Source organism: Echiichthys vipera (genome assembly GCF_963691815.1).
Source record: "Echiichthys vipera genome assembly, chromosome: 19".
Classification (NCBI taxonomy): Eukaryota; Metazoa; Chordata; class Actinopteri; order Perciformes; family Trachinidae; genus Echiichthys; species Echiichthys vipera.
In genome coordinates this window covers 22305431-22324521 of record NC_139844.1, presented here as the reverse complement: position 1 = coordinate 22324521, position 19091 = coordinate 22305431, and the positions used below count along the sequence as shown (strand labels likewise).

The 19091-nt window shown below is 42.3% G+C and overlaps 1 protein-coding gene across 4 annotated transcripts in view; it reads left to right on the top strand.

The window, feature by feature from the left end:
- Positions 1-19091, top strand: part of plcb1l (phospholipase C beta 1-like) — a 125957-nt gene that overhangs the window by 100736 nt on the left and 6130 nt on the right. The window contains exons 26-34 of one of the 4 annotated variants that reach the window (XM_083933591.1): positions 764-817; positions 1238-1457; positions 3372-3540; positions 4784-4860; positions 4968-5057; positions 5197-5254; positions 6036-6122; positions 7673-7697; positions 14715-14768. In XM_083933591.1, coding sequence (XP_083789717.1) covers positions 764-817; positions 1238-1457; positions 3372-3540; positions 4784-4860; positions 4968-5057; positions 5197-5254; positions 6036-6122; positions 7673-7697; positions 14715-14731 — 797 coding nt within the window. In that variant the 3' untranslated portion in view covers positions 14732-14768. Of the gene's footprint in view, positions 1-763; positions 818-1237; positions 1458-3371; positions 3541-4783; positions 4861-4967; positions 5058-5196; positions 5255-6035; positions 6123-7672; positions 7698-14714; positions 14769-19091 lie in introns of those variants that run through there. The other 3 variants (XM_083933590.1, XM_083933589.1, XR_014593635.1) reach the window with 3 other exon arrangements.

The following is a 19091-nucleotide window of genomic DNA, read 5'->3' as shown; positions in this document are numbered from 1 at the left end:
TAAGCAGCCTACAAACCTCTCTAGCTAAAGTGTCACATGTATTGTTCTCAACAAACAGTAACACTTCAAATATATTGTTAAATACGTATATTGGAATTACATGATACTTGTTTTATAAGAAAATATGCAGATTCTTCAATGAGATGAAACATCATAGCGTTTACTTTAGTAAATATTCAAACCCTTAAATATGATTTAAAATATATAAATATGTTTTTTATGAAATTTTACTGTTAATCTTCTGTTGTTAATCATGATAATACACCCATCATTTATCTGTTAATAGTAATAAACGTGTTATTACAAAGTTAGAAAGTGCTTGACGAGACAAAATAGAAATGGTAGATAATAGTTAAGGCAGTGCCATTGCATAAACAGTAGGTTTAAACACATTGAAAGTGAATTCAGATCACAAACCTGTTTTAAAGAGTGATTTTAAAGAGGCTACGGAGATTTCCCGTGTGATCTCCTCAATGTCTTATGAGTATTACGGTTTACAGATGAAAAACACAACTGAAAATATTTAAATCTTCTTCTTAATTTTCATTGATAATAACCAAAGACAGGTGCTGCCATGTATCTCATGTTGATTGGCTCTGATATATATATATATATATATATATATATATATATATATATATATATATATATATATATATTTCTGTTGTAAATACACAAATCAGAAATAAATCTTTTGTCACTTAACTGTGCTGCACTTCAGACTTAATTGGCAAGTGAACATGTGAATGTGTTTTTTTACCAGGCTCTCTGAAACCATCAGTGAAGACTGAGGACATCATTCAGAGCGTCCTCACTGGTAGGTTATGTTTTCAAACTTCATCTTTGAGCTCTCGCTTTTATGTCCGTAGTTATTATTCAGACCCACAGACTGACTGATGGTGTTGGTCGTGTACATGATACATGACTTTAAGCATAACCTGTGAGTAAATAGATTTTTTAGTGATTTACTTTGTTTAAGTGTTAATGATTTATGACAGAATATGTCATTGCCCCTAAGTTTGCAAGATAAAAAATAATTAATAATTAGGAGCTATAATAACCCTGTATATACAGTGCTCATGACTTTCTTTACCTATAATGTGATTATTCTGTTATATTCATTTTGCAATATTTAGAATGGCTGATAGTCAGAGCAACCAAGCTTAATTTTCTGTACATCCACAATATTTGACTTTCTCACCTCTGTCACCTTTGGTCCTCCATCCCCTGCCTTTAGAATTAGAGGCTCAGACGTTGGAGGAGCTGAAGCAACAGAAGGGCTTTGTCCGAGAGCAGAGGAAGCAGTACAAGGAGATGAAGGAGCTGGTTCGCAAACACCACCGCAAGACCAGCGAGCTGATCAAGGAACACACAGCCCGTGTGTCCGAGCTACAGAGCCAGCATCAGCGCCGGCGCTCTGCCCTGCAGAAGAGCCACAAACGAGATGGTAAGAAAAGGTAGGTAGCCCTCCTCTTTTCCTCCTCAAACTGTCCTCCTGTCAGCCTGTGAATGTTCTCATTTGTCCAGGTCATCGTTATCCCCAAAGACATTTAAGTCAAAAGCAACTGGACTTGGTTTGTTTGTCTAGGAAGACGTTTCATCCAAGAGGCTTCATCAGTTCATTTACTCATCTGACCCGGCTGGGACTGGTCCACATGTCTGGTGTGGAGATTCAGTTCTGTTGATGTCACTCTTTGCCTCTTTCTTTGCTTTTTGTTCTATCTAACCAAAAACACATCAACACAGCTAAGAGTAATGTGGCTCTTGGCCTTTATCCTATAACTTACTGGCTATATGTAGACACAGTTGATATATTTCCAGCAAAGTAGTTAGCAGTGCACATATAGAAGAAGAAGAATTACTTTATTTATCCCACAACGGGGAAATTGAGTTTTTTCACTCTTATTATTAATCACGTTACACACACAGGCCCGAAATACACACACATGCACAGACAGGACCTATACATGCAATTAAGGAGAGATGTTAGAGTGGGGCTGCCGGTGACCGGCGCCCTGAGCAGTTTGGGGTTCAGTGCCTTGCTCAACAGCACCTTGGCAGTGCCCAGGAGATGAACTGGCACCTCTCCAGCTACCAATCCACGCTCCATACATGGGCCACACAGGGACTTGAACCCTCACCTATGGACTGAGCTACTGCAGCACCTGTACCTCATATACCTTTATGGTATAAGAAAAGAGAAGACTTAGGTATCATTCAGTAAGGAGCCAGGGGAAAGTTGTTTTTTTTACATGCTCATATCCACAGTACAACACGATTTTTTCCATTGGTCAGAATTCAGCGCGATTTTGAGTAAGCGCGTGGCTTTCACATTTTCTCACGTCATTCTCTCCCTGTTGTTGCTCTGCCCATCTGCATTTATCAAGCTGAGGTGCATAGATCAGTCGAGTGATTGATGAGTTTTTAACTATGAAATTATTTGCCAGCTATTTTGAAAATTGCTTCATTCTTTAGATTTTTTTTGAGAAGACATTCACACATTCTCTGATTTCAGTTTCTCAAATGTGAATATTTTCTGCTTTCTGTAGTCCTCTGTGATAGTATATTGAAGATCTTTGAGGTGTGGACAAAACACGGCACATTTTTTACCAATTTCTAACATTTTATAGACCAAACAACAATGATTGACAGATGAATCGATAATGAAAAGAATTGTTAGTTGCAGCCTTATCTTCAAGCTACTGTACTTTTCCTCGGGTAGGTGAAAGTCATTCTGGGAATTGAGTTAATCACTATCTGAAGCAATAATAGATAAGACAAGTTCAGGTATTCAGCATTTCCCACCTACAGAAATAGACGATTCATCATGCACTTTTAAATGCATATTAAATTCCACTGTTGCATATTGTGTTGCTCTTCAGGAAGAAAGAAAGGATGTCTTTAGAATAACAATAAGTGGATCCTCCAAGCACCAGGGACTCAGTAGTCTCCACACACTGAAGAATCAGCACACAGCAAAGATTACAGTCCTCTCAGCCAGTGTGCACCACAGGGAGCCACTGCATGAGACCGATAACACATTTCAACCAAGTTACTCTGAGCTAGAAGACAAGTGCTCCTCCTAATGTTTGGAATAACGTCAGACCTTAACATCACTTCTCATACCATGAGGGCATCTGTGTGGATATCTAATGTTCTGATCATACAAGTTTTATTTGATATAAAGATGCATTTTATAATCATTCCATCACAACGCCAAGTTATAGTATGAGTTAAGTGTGTGTGTGTGTGTGTGTGTGTGTGTGTGTGTGTGTGTGTGTGTGTGTGTGTGTGTGTTTGTGTGTGTGTGTGTGTGTTTGTGTGTGTGTGTGTGTGTCTGTGTGTGTGTGTGCGTGTGTCTGTGTCTCCAGTCGGTCCGAACAGTCCCTGTCGACCCTGGACCAGGAGCTGTGTGAGCTGGATCAGGAGTGCAGCCAGAGGCTTGCAGAGCTGAAGGAGCAGCAGCAGCAGCAGCTCCTCACACTGCGCCAGGAGCAGTACTACAGCGAAAAGTACCAGAAACGAGAACACATCAAGCAGGTACTCACAAAAAAACACAACAACAAATACACACGCATACACACAGTTTATAGGAGGGCAGCTTGGTTGAATACAGTAGTGTTAAAGTAAATAGTAAGGAACAGGACTGCACCAAATCTGTCTGTTTTCACGTCACTTTCAAGATCTACAGATCTACACCTTTCTTGCCAAAACCCGATTTCTTACTTTACTGGCAGTACTGACGATATGTGTATGGGCAAATTCCTTTTGAAATCCCATCTGCATCCACATGCAAGGCTTTAATTCACTTTAGGGCCTTTGTAGTAAAATCCTCAATAAGTGGACAATGTGAGAATAGACTCAGATTAATCTCATATCTCCGCCTAAACAGAGTTGTCCTCAAAGGCCCATAAAGTCTAATATAATCATGGTTAGCTAAATACTGCACATGTGGATTGAAAGCCTCAGTCTACATGTGGGATATCCTGTCATCTCTGTACATCTTCAGGGGCATGTCCAAGGAGTAGCCTAAAATCTGATTGGTCACCCAAGGTGCCACCCCATTATTCTAAAAAATGATTGGCTACCGGCCCAGTCTGAGGCAAAAAATTAACAATTAAGGACTTAAAGAATAAAGTATGGGATGTTTAATCGACATTTGGATGATGCCACTATATTTGAAATGAAAGTTATTAGCAATATTTCATTATTAGGCCGTCATCAGGCGTATGGTATGTGACAATAAGAAGCCATCTTAAATGGGGAGTGACTGTAAGTCTGCAACCGACCACATACAATAAGGCATAAATATCAAATAGCAATTTACTGTATGACAAACTTACTTCTCTGTACAGTAACTGTCAGCTGCCTTGATATGGCTGGCTAAAACAAGTGCATACTGTATGTAGCAATGAGACAGCAACACACATGTGCCACACGCATAACACAAACCGGAGCTTGCCCAGGCTTGTTTTGGACTGGATAAAGCGCTGACTATCTCCTGCTGTCCCAAAGCTCATAATGACGAACACAGACTGACCCGTGATCTGTTGTATGATGTGGAAAAATGAATGTCTTCTGCTCCAGTACACCTGCACAGTGAGCACAGCTGAGGTGTCAGAAAGCAAAAGGCAACAAGCGTAATGGAGATTGTGTTGTTTAATCAAAATCTTGACAAATGTGGTATGAATCCAGGTGAAACATTGACTAAAATAATCAAGAATTAAAAGCACATGTTTCCTTCTTAGCGTCAAATTATGACTCTGTCTTTGTCTCTCTATAGCTGGTGGAGAAGCTGACCAATATAGCCGAGGAGTGCCAGAGTGCTCAGCTCAAAAAGCTCAGAGACATCTGTGAGAAGTAAGACTGTGTTCAGCCTACAGCACACACACCTTCACAGAAACACAAAAGGGGTTCTACATTTTTGTTCTCTACATCTTCCTATTTCTCCATGTCACCAACTACAGAGAAAAGAAGGATATCAAGAAGAAAATGGACAAGAAAAGACAAGAGAAGATCAATGAGGCCAAATCTAAAGACAAGAACGTGACAGAAGAGTAAGTATCTGAACATTTGAACAATAATAACTAACAGATTGTTGTATTCTTTTATGACCACCAGATGTCACTATACACTAACTTGAGCTCTGGTCGGACTGGTCGCTTGGTTTCACCGTTGATCAAATTCTCCCCACAGAGAGAAGCTGGAGATCAACAGGTCGTTTGTCAATGAGGTGGTGCAGTACATCAAACGGGTAAGAGAGGATATGCCTGTGCGCTAAAAGAGAATGTTTAATCAGTATTTAATATCGATAATGCCATACGACGGCCTAAATAATTTGATTTCATTCAAAACGTAATTCAAATTTGTATTGACTCCTATGATACACCGCTACCTCAGGGTTTCCCTCAGATAGCCACGATGGCAGGTGTCTTTTTTGATGAGGGCCCAGCGTGGGCCATTAACAGACGGACGGCCGCATCAAGGTTTCTGTGAAAACAAAAGAACGAGTGGCCGAAATGGGTTTTCTCAGGAGGGTGGCTGGAGTCTCCCTTAGAGAGAGGGTGAGAAGTTCAGCCATCTGAGAGGAATTTGAAGTTGAGCCGCTGCTCCTTTGCGTTAAAAAGGAGCCAGTTGAGGTGGTTCGGGCATCTAGTAAGGATGAACCCTGGGCGCCTCCCTAGGGAGGTGTTCCAGGCACGTCCAGCTGGGAGGAGGCCTCGGGGAAGACCCAGGACCAGGTGGAGAGATTAGATCACCACACTGGCCTGGGTCGACCTGGATCGACCCATTAGAGCTGGTTAATGTGGCCCGGGATAGGGAAGTTTGGGGTCACCAGCTAGAGCTGCTGCCCCCCGCGACCCGATCACAGACATCTTAAAAGTATATATAGTTTTTTAAATTCTTAGATGTTTACACACGCTGGAGTTCAAGTTAGAGCATTGGGGGAAACTCTGTACCTACAGTACAACACTACATTTGTGGTTACAGCAGTACAAGGACCTTATAGTGTGTACGTGTGTTTGTGTGTGTAGCTGGAAGACGCACAGAGCAAAAGACAGGAGAGACTTCTGGAGAAGCACAAGGATATCCGCCAGCAAATCTTGGATGAAAGGCCAAAGGTAAGACACGTATTAAGAAACTGTTCAAAGAAAATCAAATGTCATCTAACTGTTGATTTGTGATGTGATATATTGATACTATATACTCTGATATTTTTCATTAACTTCATCACATTCTCACCATAGCGCGATTTTTAAGTTACTGGTCTGCTGCATGGCAGGATTCACCGTCACAGTGTCCAGGATGCACGGCCCAGCATGTCTTTGAAACAGTGGTGGAAGAAGTATTCAGATTCTTTAGTCAAGTAAAAATACTAATACCACACTGTGAAAATACACCACAACAAGCAAAAGAGTGCATCCAAAACCCTACTTGGGTAACAGTATGCAAGTATTATCAGCAGAATGAACTTGGATTGATTTTTCTGGATTAATATTACTGCTGTATTATAATGTGTGCGTTGCATTTGACTATAGTACAGAGACATGCCTGCCATGTGATAAGCACATATCTAAAAAAAACAATAACTTGCCATGACCTCAGAGAGACGCAAATGTTTTCATCTGCATTTTCCAGCTGACCCAAGAGGGTTTTAAAATAGTTTATTTAGCTTCAGTATGGGGGTTTACTGCTTCGGTAGCAGGATCATGTTCTCAAAACTCAAGCCTCCCGCTTATCAGAAAGAGTCCATTTTAAAAAATACCAAAATTGCAGACACGTGATTTTCACTGGACAAGAATTGTATTAAAAAATGAAGTAAGTAACTATTAACTAAAGCTGTCAGACAAATGTGTGGGAGTAAAAAGTACATTATTTACCTCAAATATGTAGTAGAATAGAAGTTTCAAGTTGCATACAAATAGAAATACTCAAGTTAAGTACAAGTATCTCAAATTGGTACTTAAGTACACGCTTGAGTAAATGTACTTACATTACATTCCACCACTGCTTGCTTTGACTCCTTGCATGTGCACAAAACAGACACGTTCCCAGTATTCAGTGGTTACAAATTGACATTCAGCCATTATTAAAAAGTAAATATGTTAAGACCGGTATTTGATTAGTTGATTAGTTGACCAGGCCTCAGATTCTACACGGATCTTGGGTCATTAACTTTGGTAAATGTAACTTAATTGTTTTCAAACCAAACATTATTTCTATTGAACACTGGCTGTTCATTTACACCACTGGGGGGCGATCTGGTCCTGGATTAGTGGGATGTGGCACTGGCACTTTTGTGCAAACTTGTGAGATGACCTTCAAATGCACAAAAAAAATACATATAGATATTTGTGTGTTTTTCCCCACTATTTATGCTGATATCAGAATATGTGTGTGTGTAAGCGTAACGCTAATACCAATAAGTGTATGTGAAAGGGTTGTTTGGGTTGTATATTAGTAAAACATAGAGCTCCTTTGCTGTGGCTGCATCTGTCTTGGCTGCTGTTATTTCTGGAGTCGGGCTGTAAAACCATCATGCCACACTGCTTTATGGATTATATACATGATTGATTTATTGTGAAGCTGTGCCTTTGGGAGTCTTAGCATGACTGCTTTTCCTATATGAGTTGCTCCCTTCCCAACTTTGTCATTGTGACTGTCATTGTAGGACGATTGTGCAGCCGAAGAGCATGGTAAGACCATCGTTGCATCCCAGTGTTTGCTATTAATATAGCACCAGTGTGGCATTATTAACATGCAAGCTGTTAGACACCTTGGCCACTGACTGGCAACAAGTGACTGCGCATTGCATCTCTGTGATGGCTGAGACCTGCCAAGCCTTACTACGATGCAGAATACTGTATGAACTATTGCAAATATGTGTCCTTTTCTGCAAGAGCAACATACACAGCATGGCTGTATTGCTGCAAATTAATTAAGGAAAAATCTGCAGAGCATCGCAGCATAACAATAACAGGGACATCAGACTGGCCTGTGTATAGTGAGACTTCTGGTATTTGATCCCACGTGTCGATGTGTCCCTGAGGACAGTCCTATATACCAACCAAAGGGAAACTTCACCATTTTGGGTGCTAATAAGGTATATGAAATCCACTTTACAGTATGTTTTATGAAAGCATAAATGTCTACCGCAATGTTCTATCTCGGGATCCTATCAGGAGGCATAGTTGTCTCACCTGTTAGATGTTTGTATATAAGAAGAAGAAGAAGAAGAAGAAGAATTCCTTTATTAGTCCTGCAACGGGGAAATTCGATTTTTTCACTCTATTATTATTCATGTTATACACACAGGCCCAAAATACACACACACACATGCACAAACAGGACCTATATACATGCAATTAATGGAGAGATGTGAGAGCGAGGGGGGCTGCCAGTGACCAGCGCCCCGAGCAGTTGGGGGTTCGGTGCCTTGCTCAACAGCACCTCGGCAGTGCCCAGGAGATGAACTGGCACCTCTCCAGCCACCAGTCCACGCTCCATTCATGGTCCACACAGGGACTCGAACCGGCGACCCTCCGGTTCCCAGCCAAGTTAAAGCATTATACAAATTATGGACACATAGTTTGTTATGATCATAACGCCAATGTAATATCATGTGGTACTAGTGCATCTACTAAACACAATGGTAGTAACAATCATTTTCTCTTCTTGATCTCTTTTAATGATTTTGCCAAGACTTTGACTAATGATGCACTAACTATTTTGCAGCCCACTGCCAGTGTAATTAAGATTACCTCCGCTCGCTAAGGAGACACTCCGATGCAATCCTCCTCATATCTTTACTCTTGCTGTTAAATGAAGAGCATAGTGTACATCTACCATAAACTAGGTAGTGTGCTTCTTATTAAAGACAGACATCAATCAGAAGTGTTTTGTTGGACACAGCCCCATATGCACCCACTATCAAACTGACAGCTCCTTAAAACCATTTGGGTGTGGGAGGTATAGTATAGACATCCAGCCCAATACCTCGCATCCAGCAGGTTTCCCACAAAATGCGGTATTGAGAAATGAAGTAGTGGTACTAAAATTCTGACCAGAGGGGAGTGTGTCAAATAGACGATGGGGAGGGTGGAGTCAGAGATGATTGTACTGTATCTGCCTTGTTAATTGCCTGCTTGTTGTGTAAAATCGCCCCTCGCTGGACTGCACTCCTGTTAATGTGGTCCTGTGGTCACCTTCAGCATCTTTTCACAGTTGCTAGAGAATGGCGATGATTTTGGAGTCATATGGGCTGTATGAAAGAGGATCATCAGGGTCTAATCAGTGTGGAATTAAGCCGATAAGAAAAAGAGACGCTGCTGTTTTCTTTTGCCGATCCCTTCAATGTTCCAATCAGATTTCATTCTGTTAGCGACCGTCGTTTCCCACAAAATTGTAAATGATTACCCATCACATCACCCTCTGGTCCTGTCGCAATCACTTCTTTTAATCCACATCCGGAGATTGGTAAATTTAATTCCCCTGAAGAGGGCTATTACATAGTAATCAACCATCTCGGCAAGATCTGCTCTCATGCAATGACAGTCATCTATATGCAAAATATGCAGGAGATGTCAGAGATCATGCTCTGGAGACAGCTAGCAGAGAAAGCCCAGGGTTATTATGTTTGTTAAAAAAAAATCCTAGCAGAGTGCTAACCACATTCCTGGAATAGCGACCAAAGTTAAGGATGCATTTCTGCGTAGGATTATGTGCTTACATTGTTTAAATGTGAAATTCTGTGACAACCAATATAAAGCATCCATGGGGTGTCTGTTGCTGTCAATAGGTTTTATACTGTAAAAGACAGAGGCGATTACTAGCCCTGCCAGCTTGTGTTTTAGGTTTTTTTTGATTGAACCAGTTTTTGGGCTGTCCTGATTTATTATGAACTTTTTAACCCTGTAAGGACTCTCACCACAATACCCCTTTTCTTTGAAGGGCACCAAGAAAGACTTAGATTGCCAGGGCTGAAAATAGACTTTACCTAAAGGCTTTACCTAAAATATCTATTCACTTTTCAATGTGCATCTAATTTAGAGCCTACCAACAATGTTATGTTCATCAATGTCATAACCACTATTATTTTATCGTCAATACCATAGACTGTATAAAAGAAGTGTGTGTAGCCACCGTGACGATACCCATTGGTTTGTGGACTCCCATTTTGAAGCCTCTAGTTGGACATTTTGGCCGTTGCCATCTTGTTTTTGGGGGTCCAAAAGTGACCATATTTGGACGAGACAGTGAGTAGAAGAAGAAGAAGAAGAATTCAAATTCAATTTTCACTCTATTTTTTCATGTTACTCACACACAGGCCCGAAATACACACACATGCACAGATAGGACCTATATACATGCAACTAATGTAGAGATGTTAGAGCGAGGGGGCTGCCAGTGACCGGCGCCCGAGCAGTTGGGGGTTCAGTGCCTTGCTCAACAGCACCTCGGCAGTGCCCAGGAGATGAACTGGCACCTCTCCAGCCACCAGTCCACGCTCCACTCATGGTCCACACAGGGACTCGAACTAGCAACCCTCCGGTTCCCAGCCAAGTCACCTATAGACTGAGCTCGGGGCGGCAGTAGGGGGAATTGTTAAGCTAAACTCTAAGTGACATGGTAACCAAGCTGGCTGGGTTAGCAAGGTGCGTCCGTAATTCAGATTCACATATTAATTGTGATGCTAATTCTGGCTATCGAAAAAAAAAACAGGCTTAAAACAAAATGTATTTTCCAGAAAAAAATGAAGGCCGACTCCTTATAGTATTGTAAGTATAACCACACACTGAATAAAACATTTTTAGGAAACCAAAATCACAAAGTAAAAGGGTCAGCGATTCTAAAACGAGATGCATAGGAAGCAACTTGTCACTCACAAGGTAAACACACCCGACAGCGTACCCTGCTAAATCGTCTATTTGTTTTCTAAATGGGACCCTAATTTACAAAACAAACATCACGCTGTATTGAAGAAGACTTGCGATTGAGGCCGTAAACTCATTAGGAAAATGTTTCCTGAGGTAATAAATCAAGTGTGAAGTAGGGTCATTTTCGTATAGAGGCGTACTGTAGGTTTAAGACACATTCACGCTTCATTTTCACGCCAATACAATATGACTCTGGTAACATCCCAGTCAGTTCTGTCCACAGCCTTTCAGCTAACATGAGCCAGTTTCTTTATATGCATTGGACAGCACCCAACTCCCCGAGCAGCACTTAATGTTGGTTACTTTCTGAGTCAAGTCTGTTTTTCAGACCGGCCTAATAGCGCTCGGAAATACCCTTGAGCAAAACACTGAACCCAAAACTCCTCCCAATGAGCAGGTGATTGGCCTTACATGGCAGCTCGGATACCACATGTGTGTGTGTGACTGTGATGAATATAAACCATTGTAAAGCACTTGGCTCTCATTCTTAATGTCCGTTGTGAATGCAGCCCATTCACCGTGATTAAAACTCCCCAAAATGATATATGAGGCACATGGTTGTTGCATGAGCTCACAGGCAGAACCTTTATCAGTCATTTAGTCCTTGGATGAATTTAAACAACAACAGACAGACAGGAAAACATAGAAAGCATTATGGTCAGGATGGGCAGGATGTAGAGAGCTCCATTGAGGGCATAAATAACCAGGGCACTATTATATAAAAAATGCTTTTATTGTGTGTCCCTCGGTTTGGTTTGTGTGCCTTAGTCTTCATGAATCCGAGGATGGAAGATACAACTTACTTTCTCTCTCACACAGTTCTGACCCAGTTTCTCTGTTGGCCTCAGAACAGCCACTAATGGACAGTAATAACTATCCCTGAAGAAGCTCGTGTGTACACTCGCTATCACACTCTTTGTGATATACCAACCAAAAAGGTAGCTACAGTATCTCTGCTATGAAAGTAGAAAACCAACAGCTTCAAGCTTCTTAGGTATTATTTCTAAACAATTTGCAGCTGATGGGGTATGAAATGTGAGCATTGTATCACTCTAAGCTCTGCCTTCAGCATTATTAAGAACTTTGAACTTTTGATCATTTGAGGATCAAGTACATTGAATGAGAAGGGAGAGAGCGAAAGAGAGACATTGCGAGGTCTGCCGCGCTCCCAGCATGAATACTCAGGTGTCACTGTCCTGCTAATGATCCAATCAAAACACCCAGCAGCAAGTCAGCAGCGCCCAGTACGATGACAGATGCTGTTCTGCCACACCTCAAGACCCTATATCCTAAAGCCTGACTCACTGGTAGTGGACTATTGGGAGAACGCCTGCCATTGGGCGGCTATTGCCGCTGGTATTCTCATCCCCTTCTGCTATTTCCACTCTTTTTTGCAAAAGCACTGTTGCTTAGCACCGACAATTATGGTTGGTTTAAAGAAATACAAAGAAGCCAGGATGTTAAAATGTTAAATGGTGCCAGACCTTTCTCCAGTGCTGGCACAGAGATGTTGCGATAGGTCTGGCAATGCAAGAGTAGTTAAGGGGAGGCTTGTGGGTACCTATAGAACCCATTTCATTCAGATAAGAGCAGTCAAGGTACCCCTTTGAAAATGGCTGCGTCAGATTTTTACTCACCAAAATTTAGCCTCACTTTGGCGCTCATTTAGCCACTTTCCCAACAAACTAGCATGACATGGATGCCCTGGGTCATCTAGTTTTATATGATACCAATAGATCCATTAGCTTTAAAGGGGAGTCTGCTACATCCTCTTATAAACAGTGTAGTTAGGTTGGCCAGATGCTTCATATTATAGAGCCTTAAAGTAAAGAAACAGGAACAAAAACAAAAAAAACCCAACATAAATCCCACTATCCCTTCCAACAACCCATGCCAGACATGGCCACAGTTACCAACTATATCATTGAACAACATATGAGTAGATACATAGGGTACAATGAGACCAAATAGAGTGAAATCCATAGATAATGGCAAAAATAAATAAGGTAATTCGAGAAAAAGAGAAGGAAAAAAGACATAAAAAAATAAAATTCAAAATAAAGGAGGGGTCTCTCCTTCCAAGCACTAGGAAGTGTCCTCAGCATCATCAGGCGTAACAGTAAGACTATTACTAATAAGAACCAGCGGTGGGTCCCAGGTTTGGTGTAATGGTGTCGAAGATCCCCTCCGTCTCTAACCGTAGACATTGTAAGATTTCACGTATCCAACTATTATGAGTCGGCGGTGAAACATGTTTCCTTTTAAGGAGAATGTTACGTCTGGCGAGCAGGGTGGTAGAGGCCACGACACGTTACGTAGTAATGGGCAGATTTTTGGACGGAGGGAGCCCAAAAAGAGCAGTCAGGGGATTGGGTTCCAAATTTGTTTTAAGAGCCGGTTTTAAGGTTTGAAATATATCAGACCAAAATTCAAAAAGCATCGGGCACGTCCAGAACATGTGTGTGTGGTCGTCTGGGGAGTGCTTACATCGGTTACAACACTGTGACTAGGGTATATTTTAGCCAGTTTAGTGTTGGTGAAATGGCTCTATGAAGCACCTTCACACTGTAACAGGCCGTGCCTGGCACAAATCATCACAATGAGTGAACCAGTTTTAGAAAGTCCTACCTCAGTAATGTCTACCCCTAAATTCTTACCCCATGCAGTTTTAGGTGATACAGTGGGGACTGGGCTCAGAAGAGCAATCTTATTATAAATGAGTGCTATGACTTTAAGCGTTGTACATCCAACCTGTTAGGGCTTTTTGCTTCCACCATCCCAAATAGTCTAATCACAGATAAGACAGACATCTAGTGACAAGGAATCCATCTCAGACTCCAGACTCAAGGCTTAGCAGGCCATGTTGTAATTCCTCTGTCCTAGTCATCTCCTCACACACACCTTTTTTGGCTGTGAAAGAGAGTATGAAATAGTGATAAGGCCATATGCTTCACAACAGTGGGCATGCGTGTGTGTGCGTGTGCGTGTGTGTGGTGTGAATGAGCGTTATTACGTGGGAGACATGCTGATTCTTTCTTACTTAGATGAAAAGGAAAAAAACACTGATGGTGTCTCCCCACTGCGCAAGCCTTGAACCAACACACAGAACCACACATACAAGCACATACACACTCGTTTCCTCGACAAGCAGGAGTCCTGTGTGGTCGTCATGGAAACTTGGGTCCCCCACTCTTCCCCTCCCTACCACTCATATACTCCTCTATCGCTCATGACTCTCTGCAATCTGTTAATTTGGAACTGAGTGCTCATGACGCAATCCCAGTTATGGTTGCTGGAGGTGGAAAAAAGCGGCATGAGTGAGGGATGAAGAGAGGGCGAGGAAACAGGTTGGAGACATGGAGGACTGGAGTTGAGGAGGAAGAGAGCAAGTATGGTGTCAGCCTCTCCCCCTCTGTTGCTCTCTGTTTCACCCTCTCACTGGGTGATGTAGTTGTGGCCACTATGCTCCCTCGTCACCGACTTTGATCTGGATTATCTCTGCCTGGCATCAATAATGCACTTGTGCCCATACACACACACACACACGCACACACACACACACACACACGCACACACACACACACACATAAACGATACCCACAGGGAACACTGAGTGCAAACCAGAGGTAGTGAAGGAAAATCCATTGTGTATGTGTGAGTGCGCGTACATGTTGCACGCTTGGTTACTCTTCTGCTCTATTATGCTAGCTGCTATTTTAGATCAGTGCATGAGTGTTCATTATGTATGCCCACATGTGCTAATGATGTGCTCTCCAGGGTTATGCTCTGTCTAAGGAACATTCACAAGTGAACTCCTGCTGGAAACTCCTCATAAGCCACCTTTTAACAGAGGTGAGAACGGCAACAAAAAGGAAGTCAACTTGTATGTAGCATTTGACCAAAACTTAAAAGTTTTACTGTATTCATTTTTGAAGGATTAGTATAACTGGTATTGATAAATAAGGCCGTTGAAGAAGATTTTCAGTCTCTATAACTCTTACAATTACAAATTAGTTTTTCAAGAAATGAGTTGGGCTGCTTTACAACAGCGGTATGTCAACAAATTCCCTTTTGTTCCACGCCACAACTGAAATGAAATAGAAGAACTTTAAAAGCTGTTGACATCCTCCTTGTTTATTTATTATATTATAATAATAATATCTCATCTCATCTCATCTCATCTTCAACTGCTTATCCGGGGTCGGGTCACGAGGGCAGCAGCTTTAGCAGGGGACCCCAAACTTCCCTTTGCCGGGCCACATTAACCAGCTCTAACTGGGGATTCCCGAGGTGTTACCAGGCCAGTGTGGAGATATAATCTCTCCACATAGTCCTGGGTCTTTCCCGAGGCCTCCTCCCAGCTGGATGTGCCTGGAACACCTCCCTAGGGAGGCGCCCAGGGGGCATCCTTACTAGATACCCAAACCACCTCAACTGGCACCTTTCAACACAAAGGAGCAGCGGCTCTACTCCGAGTTCCTCACAGATGGCTGAACTTCTCACCCTCTCTCTAAGGGAGACTCCAGCCCCCCTCCTGAGAAAACCCATTTCGGCCGCTTGTACGCTTGACCACAGGTGAGGGTAGGAACGAAGATTGACCGGTAGATGGAGAGCTTTGCCTCCGGCTCAGCTCTCTTTTCGTCACAACGGTGCGGTAGAGCGACTGCATCACCGCCCCCTGCTGCTCCGATTCTCCGGCCAAACTCACGCTCCATCGACCCCTCACTCGTGAACATGATCCCGAGGTACTTGAACTCCTTCACTTGGGGTCAGGACTCATTCCCTACCTCGAGTAAGCAATCCACCGGTTTCCTGCTGAGACCCATGCCCTCAGATTTAGAGGTGCTGATCCTCATCCCACTACATTATATAACAATCAAGCACTGTTTGTCCACAGTAATTATATGATTTCATGACATTTCATTTCATAATTACACACAAATGTTTAATGCAACATGTAGCATCTTTTAGTAGCCGTCCACATCTGACTTGAAAATACCAAGATATCTCCAAGCACATTTCTCAGCTCGCCGTTCCTTTTGAACCAATCCTTTTAGGGGAAACACTCATTACTGTACATGCACGGTGGAGGTATGTAGGGGTGTATTTTGAATTCCTGGACCTGAACATAGAATCTAAGAAACTCCTGCAAAGCAACAGATGACTTATTTGATAGGAGTCAGGAAAGGGCACCGGCACACACACACACACACACACACACACACACACACACACACACACGCACACAGAATGCCAGATAGTTGATAGAAATCTAGCATGCAGCTGCTTCTGTCTCTCTCAGTCATTACCCGTTGCCTTCTCTTACATTGGGCTGCCGCAGACGAACAATACAATGGAATGAATGTAAATGAAGGAATGGAGTTTCCTTTCCTTGCTGCTCTCTCTTGCTCTTACACACATACATGAATACACACACACACACACACACACACACACACACACACACACACACTTAAATGCATTGCACGGCAAAGCTCCCTTTTCTTCAGCCTGTAGTGCTGACAGGGTGGTGACCCTGTCTCATCCCTTGGACATGGGATCCTGGGTTTAGCCTAATTGGGCTGTGTTTGGATATGTAGTGTATCTCAAGGTCAGGTTTAGTAATTGGAGCAGCAGCTAGCTTAAACATACATTCAAAGGCAGGACAGTAAAGCACATTATCTCCCTTCGATCTCCCTATTGTGACGACAAAGCAAAGTTAACCAAAGCAAAGTTGGCTATGCAGTGTGTTGCCAGTTGAAGGCTTTTTTTTGTGGCGCTGCAGCAGGCGTTATGTCACGGCTCAAAGCAAAGAATTAATTTGGCTCTTTGGAGGCCTCCTCTGCTTCCCTTGATAGCTTCTCAAAACGAGGACAGCTGGTGAAGAAGGTCACTCAGTGCTGTATTTTAAGAAAAGCAGAGGTGTGTGTGTGTGTGTGTGTGTGTGTGTGTGTGTGTGTGTGTGTGTGTGTGTGCGTGTGTGTGTGTGTGCGTGTGTGTGTGCGTGTGTGTGTGTGTGTGTGTGTGTGTGTGTGTGTGTGTGTGTGTGTGTGTGTGTGTGTGTGTGTGTGTGTGTGTGTGTGGGTTTGTTGACAGATGACTGAGGTCTTTAGAGATGAGGGACAGATTTAAAAGTTGGCTGGATAACTGCTGCTGACAGCAAGCAGAAACTGCCCCCCCCCCCCCTCCACAAACACACGCACACACACACACACACACACACGAAAACACACACAGTATATACTGTATACATGCAGAACATGTGGAACGCATAAAAAGCATGCACAGAATAAAAAGACAAATGCACACTTCCAGGTGTTCTGTTACAAAAGTTTTCAACTTGACCTGGCACTTTTAGCTTTAAAGCATCTCAGTTGACCACATTATACACTGGAGATCAATATTAGAGAATAGATTAATAATTGATTTATTCTGAAATACTGTTATTTTTTCATTGTTCAGAAATTGAATATCCGTTGTAGCTATACCACTGCAGTACTAGCATGTTTTTTGAAATTCAACAAAAACCTTTATCTTAAAAGCAGTGACCAAGAGTAGAGAACAGTAACCATTGTGTCAGAAGAGAATATTTAAACAATGTTTTTGTAGAGCTATAGGATTAAAAAATGTGTAGAGGCCCTTGTTTTTTTAATGACTTCAGCACATATGCGCCCACAGGACATCTTCTAGGCTCTTCCATAGTTCAGTAACTGTAGTGGGTTTCTTAGACTTTACTTTGTCGCCAAGGATTTCCCAGAGATTCTCTATGGGATTTAGACCTGGACTCTGGGCTGGACATTTCATTGTTTCAATATTCTTCTTAGTTTCAAGGAACTGCGTAACCTGTTTTGCAATGTGACAGGGGGCATTGTCTTCCATGACAATTGCAGCTGATTGGGAGACAATTGCAGTAGGGTATTCACATATAAAGGATGTTCGCATAAACATTTGCATTCACCCTGCCATGTAGTTGTACAAGAGGCCCATCTCCTGCTGAAGAAAACACCCCTAAACCACGACACTCCTCCAAATTTAACTGACTTCTTCACACACTTTGGGCTCAGTCTTTCCCCAGACATACGCGGAACAATATGTTTCCATTCAGACACAAATAAATTGAACGTCCTCTCATCACTGAAGTCACTCTGGACCAGTTCTCCTCTGTTCACACAACATGCTCCTCAGCAAAGGCAAGTCTAGCCTTTTTATTCTTTCAGCTGATGAGAGGTTTGGTCACTGCAGAGTGGGCTTTCAGTCCAAATTGTCTTAAACAACGAGACACTGTGAGCAGAGACAGATCCTTACCCTGTTCAGCACTGAACTGGCGAGCAACTCCAGCTGCAGTGTTGAACCGATTCCCCATTGAGAGTCTTCTCATAATCCTGTCCTCTCGTGCACTTGTTTTACATGGACGACCGGCCTTTTTGGAAGGACAACAAATCTGTGTCCTTGTAAAGTTTAAATATACTTGAAATCACAGACCGTGAACGCCCGACCTCTCTCTGATGGCTGAGAGGGTCATCCCTTTGGCCTTCATCTGGACAACCTGCTGTCTCAGGGTTTCAGTCACCTTAGAGCAGCTTGATCATCTCACAAAGTAACCAGGAGAGCTGCCAGATAAATTGGGTGTGTCCAATAATTAAGTAAATTGTCACCAAATGCCATATTGCCCTAACCCTCCAATAACTGGGAGGTATCTGAAAGTGTTCTCTAATTTTGCTCACTGCTTTTTTCACATAATAAAGGTTTTTGTTGAAGTGCCTTGGTTATTTAAAAAACATGCAAGGGCAGCAGTGTTATAGCTACAGCTGATATTCAATCAAATTCTGAACAATAAAGAATAAAAACTTTTCAGAATAAATCAAGTATTAATCACTCTTTCCAATCCAAACTCCAAAATGAACCAGAACCTAGCTCCACCAGGTCCAGGAGGCCTGAGGAGTAAGTTCCACCGATGCCTTCACTCTATTTTTTGTACATTAATCTCCTCACAGCCACTCTGATAAGATGTCAGATGGAAGTTGATGTTCTTAAAGCCATAGATTGGGGCAAACTCTAAAAAGATAACCGATCTAGCTGTCTGTTCTCTAATCCATTGCTCTATCATTCCTTGATATTTTTTATAACCCAAGCTGTCCCCTTGGTGAAAGAAAA